We start from the raw sequence: 6,330 nt of genomic DNA, 5'->3' as shown, positions 1-6,330 counted from the left end.
TAGAAAGCGTTGTTCCGCGCGCGAGGATGCCGAATGTGGTGACGGAGGCGATGATTGAGTCTTATGCGCTCATGTTTTTGGTGATGTCAGCGTTTTTTGTGTACTTTTGCGGCATGGTTTGGGCATTCTGCAACCCTAAACTCAGTGGCTTTGCTGAAGAAACAGAGTGCGACACGAGCAGTTTTTCACAAGTCCCTCTGCAACAAATCTTTGCGGCTCCTGAAGATGTGGAAACAACCCAGCCGGCACATACACGACATTTAACCAAAGCCGAATGTCTGGATCAACCGACACACACTAACATCGCTTCATCCTACATTGTGGATTAATATTGTGAAGTATAAATAAAACAACACCAAATATGCTCCAGCTTCATTAGTTATTCGTAGTAATTCACCCGAACATCTTCCCGCGCACAGTAACCGGAGGACTCCAGCTTAAAACAAAGGTAAGATTGACAAGTCTGTCGTCGTATTAATGTGCTCAGAAATCTCTAAACTTAAACTTACTTGCAAAACATACAAAGTCAAGTTGGTTTCAGCATTAACATTTCTTTATTAACACAGGGAAGTGCATCTTTATGATCTTCACCATGGCGACCCATCAATATCTGCAATCTCTCTACATTGCCAGCTCTCATCCAGAAAATTAGTTTCTGATATATACATTAATGCTATGTAGTTGAATAAATTGTTACAACGGCACTTCATATTACTTTTCTGCATTTGCTTTGTCCTTTAAGAGCTAACAGAAAAAAAATAGACTGTAAAAGAAAGTCTCAGTTGCACATGGATCTGTCACATATGTACTGTGTATCAGATGAATGACAGGTTTTTTTTGTAGGAAGAGGAACAGGTCTGTAAAAGACTGTCAAAGTAAAGTTGAACTGAGATCTTAAACACTTAACAGTTTATACTTTTTAGGTGAATTATTCATCATAAAATGTACAGGTACACTATTATTCACTGCATGAGCAGATTCACTGTCCCTCTTCATAGCGTGTGCTGATTTGGACCCAGTTCCCTCAGCTAGTTTTATACTAGTTTTTTCTTATGAATCAAAACATTTTGGAAGAAGCCCATTTGGGGACATAATAAAATGGACATGAAAAACAGCTAAAATATACATGACAGATTTGTGGTCCCATGTTCGCAGTAATTATTTGGTAAAAACCATTCACCTTGGAATGCACTGCAACAAAACTAATATAAATTGCACAATAATTATAAGTAGCTCAAACAGTAGATCATGGTGATAGCAAAGCCAGTGTCATAGGTTCGATTACCTTAAATGCAATGTAAATCTGGATAAAAATATCTTTCACATTTCCGGATTTCTTGGCAGCGGAAGTCGTCGTAGTTGAGTTCTATAGCTTCTATAGAAGTGACTGGGAGATTTCAAAAAAAGACTTAAAATAGACTAAAATAGAGAGAGACTGATGATGTGACGGTTTAGGGCTAAACTAAGTAGATCAGACGCATATTTCGAGGAGCTGTAAGGCTCACGGCTTTTCTGATGCTGTATGTCATCTAGACTAAAAGCTGATCGCTGGGCATTACTGGAGGATGTCTAGATCACTAGAGAATTGTGGTCCATCTGACACAGTAAGTGCTCCAGTTCCTTTACCTATCACAGAAGCAAACAATGCAGTTGGATCCGGTATTACACTGCCTAATTTCTGCACCATTTAAAGTGCTAAAAAGAATTACAGAAATACTGTTTCCGCCTTCCATTGTTTGACTACTCTGTTAATCCTGCCCTAAACTATCACTATTAGTTGAGCCATAAAAAAAGACTTTGCCCTAAACAACACAACAAGGAACAACACTCTGGGAACATAGTAACAAATTAAACTGGCTAAAAATATATATATAAATTATGAATAGATAAATTATCATTCAAAAAAATTGGGGTTGGTAAGTTTTTTAAATGTTTTTTAAAGAAGTTTCTTATGCTCACCAAGGCTGTGTTTAATAAAAAATAGAGTTAAAACTGTGAAAAAAAACACCAGGACAGATCACTGATGAGTACAAACCCTGTGAACAGATGACTAGTATTCATGGCTAATTCACAATTATGATAATCATAATAATTATGGTATAAAACAATTCATGCAGTTATTACCATTTTCTGTAGGAAACTGTGAACTTACCTGGTTGTTGTAGTGACGGTTTAGGGCTAAACTAAGTAGATCAGACGCATATTTCGAGGAGCTGTAAGGCTCACGGCTTTTCTGATGCTGTATGTCATCTAGACTAAAAGCTGATCGCTGGGCATTACTGGAGGATGTCCAAATCACTAGAGAATTGTGGTCCATCTGACACAGTAAGTGCTCCAGTTCCTTTACCTATCACAGAAGCAAACAATGCAGTTGGATCCGGTATTACACTGCCTAATTTCTGCACCATTTAAAGTGCTAAAAAGAATTACAAAAATACTGTTTCCGCCTTCCATTGTTTGGCTACTCTGGTAATCCTGCCCTAAACTATCACTATTAGTTGAGCCATAAAAAAAGACTTTGCCCTAAACAACACAACAAGGAACAACACTCTGGGAACATAGTAACAAATTAAACTGGCTAAAAATATAGATATAAATTATGAATAGATAAATTATCATTCAAAAAATTGGGGTTGGTAAGTTTTTTAAATGTTTTTTAAAGAAGTTTCTTATGCTCACCAAGGCTGTGTTTAATAAAAAACAGAGTAAAAACTGAAAAAAAAAAAAATTTGTGAAATTCATCACAATTTAAAATAACTGTTTCCTGTATTAATGTATTTTAAAATGTAATTTATATCAGGCTGAATTTTCAGCAGCAATTACTTCAGACAGTCACATGATTCTTCAGAAATCATTCTAATATTCTGATTTGGAGCTCAAGAAACATTTAATTTTATTATCAATGTTGAAAACAGTTGTGTCGCTTATGCATTTATTTATTTTGGAAACTGAAAATGTTTTTTTCTGGATTCTTTGATGCATAGACAGTTCAAAATATTGAATTTTCTGAACATTTATTCTTCTGTAGCATTATAAATATCTTTACATATTTTTATCAATTTAATGCAAATTTGCTAAAAATGCTAAAAAAGTGGTACGTTCCAAAAAAAAAAAAAAAAATCTTAAATTTTAAAGGGGTCATATGATGCAATTTCAATTTTTCCTTTCTCTTTGGAGTGTTACAAGCTGTTGGTGCATAGATAAGATCCCTGAAGTTGCAAAGACTAAAGTCTCAAAACCAAAGAGATATTTTTTATGTTTCGTTGTGAAAGCGAAACTACTTTGTTTGGCCTTCCAAAAGAGGACAATATCTGCTTTGTCATGCCTAGAGCTGCTCTGTGCTGGTCGCTGAGGACATACATCAACTTCGTGCTGTGGATCGCCAGATCGGCTTTCACCGTGGACGAAGCAGAGTCCAGCCCGGGGTCGTCACAAGTGGTTGCCGCAAGCCCTCCGGCCACTCCTTCATCAAATCCGCCGGCCGTGCTGTTCTCTAGCCTGCCGGCCACCGCTCACTCAAGCCCTGTGTGCCCACTCACGCTGTGTGTTTCATCGTGAAAGCGAAACTTCTTTGTTTGGTCTTCCAAAAGAGGACACGACTACAAATCAGTGGTTAAGTTGTATTTACAACACTGTTCCAGAACAGTTTAACCCAAATATCCAGATGTCTGCAGATCCTTGTTTGGAATGGGTTTTAATGTTTTTGTCTCGTCGCTCCGGCCGGGACACAACATTAACAGTATGGTAAGGGGCGTAACATTTCCGTCTCACACTTGAGGTATTCGGCCAATCACAACGCATTGGACAGCTGGCTAATCACAGCACACCTCGCTTTTTGAGACCGATGAGCTTTGTAAAAATCGACGCGTTTCAAAAAGGCAGGGCATAGAGGAGAAACAATAATGTACATTATGAGGAAAAGAATGTGTTTTTTTAACTTTAAACCGCATAAACACATTTCATTACACCAAATAATGTTCTTTTTAGCAACATCATATGACCCCTTTAATAAGAATTTAAGTGTGTGGTGTGAGAGAGAAAAAGAGGACAACTTGAATAGAAAGTGCAGTCCAAACAGAAAATCAATAAGTCTTGTCTGGCCTTCGAGGACATGGAGTGCCATATCTACTGCAACTTTAATGTCGGAGCCACTTGAGCCACAATAACACGACTGCATAAAGAAGCATGAGGAAAGAACTGCTGCCCGACTTCCAGCACTGATGACCAAATGCCTTCGTGCAAAGGAATGAGTTCTTCAATTAGCAATCAGCAACACTTTACAAAGAAGCACAAAGCTGCAATTTGAGGACTCAAAATAACTTCAGCACTACAGACTTTCAGATGAATTATTGATCGAGACAGCTGCCAGGGAACAAGTTGTTGACAACAGTGAAATTAATCCTGTGGCATTTATGTGTGAAATACTGTTCTAGGAGATCTTTTTGAGGAAGATGATTTTTTGATGGAGTTGCATGAAAAAGACAGAAATACTGTCAAAATGTAATATGTTTTTACCTCAGCTATAACAGTATAGAAATAACGGTAAAAAACACTAATTTATTAAGTTTTGTTTCTTTTTATGTGTGGTCATAGAAACACATTCGTTATTTCTAATCCATCAACTTACCAGAAGGAAATGACCAAAAAGATTAGTGGCAAACACTTCCTGCAAACCAATGGGTGTGACCTTATCTTCCTGGGTCAGAATACCCTCCCCCGTGGCAAACATGCAAACCACATTACTGATGGGTAGAAAAATATATAACAATGAATTATAATCAAATCAGTAGATACTATGCTATGCTATTCTAATATATATATATATATATATATATATATATATATATATATATATATATATAAAACTTTAAAAACAATATACAAAACAGTATGCAACAATGAATGCTGTAAAGAGTATAATACTGAATCACTGGCTGATGCATGATTGAAGCAATACATTGTATGTAGTAAATAATATGAGAGTAATATCAGATTTACAGTTGAGGAATGTAGTTAGGGCACAAACTTGCTTTACAGAATATATTTAGACACTTTAAACCAGTTCAAAAGTTTGGGGTCGGTAGGATTTTTAAGTTTTATCTGAAGTCTTTGGTCTCTTTGTCACACTAAGCTGTTATGGAAGCATGCAGGAGGCACGAGGAAACGTAAACGTCTTTAATCCAAGGAACACAGGGGAAATCCACACAATGGGCACTGGCGCAAACACACGTTCACAACAAATAGACCCAACAGAGGAGAAATGCACGGACAAGAACTTAAATGCTAGGGATAATTAACAAACACAGGTGCACTGAATGACTAATTAAACTAAACGAGGACAGGAACATGACCAAATAAGGGAACACAGGAACAGAAACCGGGGCAAAACACAACAAAACAGGTCCATGATCCTGACAATCTTATGGACACCATGCATCAGATTGTGATATATTAATCACTTGTGATTAAAGGGGTCATATGACGTGATTTCAATTTTTCCTTTCTCTTTGAAGTGTTACAAGCTGTTGGTGCATAAAGAAGATCTGTAAAGTTGCAAAGACTAAAGTCTCAAATCCAAAGAGATATTCTTTATAAAAGTTAAGAGTCAACCACGCCTACCTAAAACGGCTCATTCTAACACGCCCCCACATACCTACGTCACGATGTGAGAAGATTTGCATAACGCCGCCCAAATGTTGAAGGCGTAACTTTTATTCTCGCTGTAGTATTGTTATTGCCGCTGCCACCATGCCGTGGAGACGCTGTGTGTCGTTGTGAAAGCGAAACTACTTTGTTTGGCCTTCCAAAAGAGGACACGACTAGAAATCAGTGGTTAAGTTGTATTTACAACACTGTTCCAGAACAGTTCAACCCAAATATTCAGATGTGTGCAGCACATTTTATGGAGGACTGTTTCCTGATCCTGGGAGAGTAGACTACAATGCCGGCTGTTCTGACTATGTATGTAAGTATGTTTTTTATATTTAAAGAATTTGCCACTGACGATTCAAACGTGAGTTTTGGGCAGTGTAGAGTAGCGCTTGTTGTTTGTCAATTCTCCATAGGGCTGTCGCGATAACCGCAATATCGTAATACCGCGCTATTGACGAGCAAACCGCAGAGGAATGCAAGAACCCGCAGCAACCGCGATATTTGCGTGTTTTCTTTTTTCGTAAGGTTATGCCCTTCTCGTTTTACACTTCATGCATGTGGACTGAATATTAAACAAGTTAGTAATTATAACATAATGTGTACCATGCTGATTTGTACAGAGGCTCCGTAGATTTTCACTTAACACGCCTAAACAGACAGTGAATGAGAGAGAGATCG

At 37.6% G+C, this 6,330-nt stretch overlaps 1 protein-coding gene across 1 annotated transcript in view; it reads right to left on the bottom strand.

Annotated features, from left to right (window-relative positions):
• Positions 1-1,555: 1,555 nt before the first annotated feature.
• LOC107594628 (3-keto-steroid reductase-like) overlaps positions 1,556-6,330 on the bottom strand; it is a 9,909-nt gene continuing 5,134 nt past the window's right edge. The window contains exons 4-7 of the mRNA XM_016284748.1: positions 4,628-4,742; positions 2,153-2,347; positions 2,009-2,036; positions 1,556-1,626 (exon numbers count right to left, since the gene is read on the bottom strand). Coding sequence (XP_016140234.1) covers positions 1,556-1,626; positions 2,009-2,036; positions 2,153-2,347; positions 4,628-4,742 — 409 coding nt within the window. The remainder of the gene's footprint in view (positions 1,627-2,008; positions 2,037-2,152; positions 2,348-4,627; positions 4,743-6,330) is intronic.

Source organism: Sinocyclocheilus grahami, unplaced genomic scaffold (assembly GCF_001515645.1).
Source record: "Sinocyclocheilus grahami isolate Dianchi unplaced genomic scaffold, SAMN03320097.WGS_v1.1 scaffold187.1, whole genome shotgun sequence".
Lineage (NCBI taxonomy): Eukaryota > Metazoa > Chordata > Actinopteri > Cypriniformes > Cyprinidae > Sinocyclocheilus > Sinocyclocheilus grahami.
Note: the sequence above shows the minus strand (reverse complement) of the source record. Positions and strands in the feature narration are given on the sequence as shown.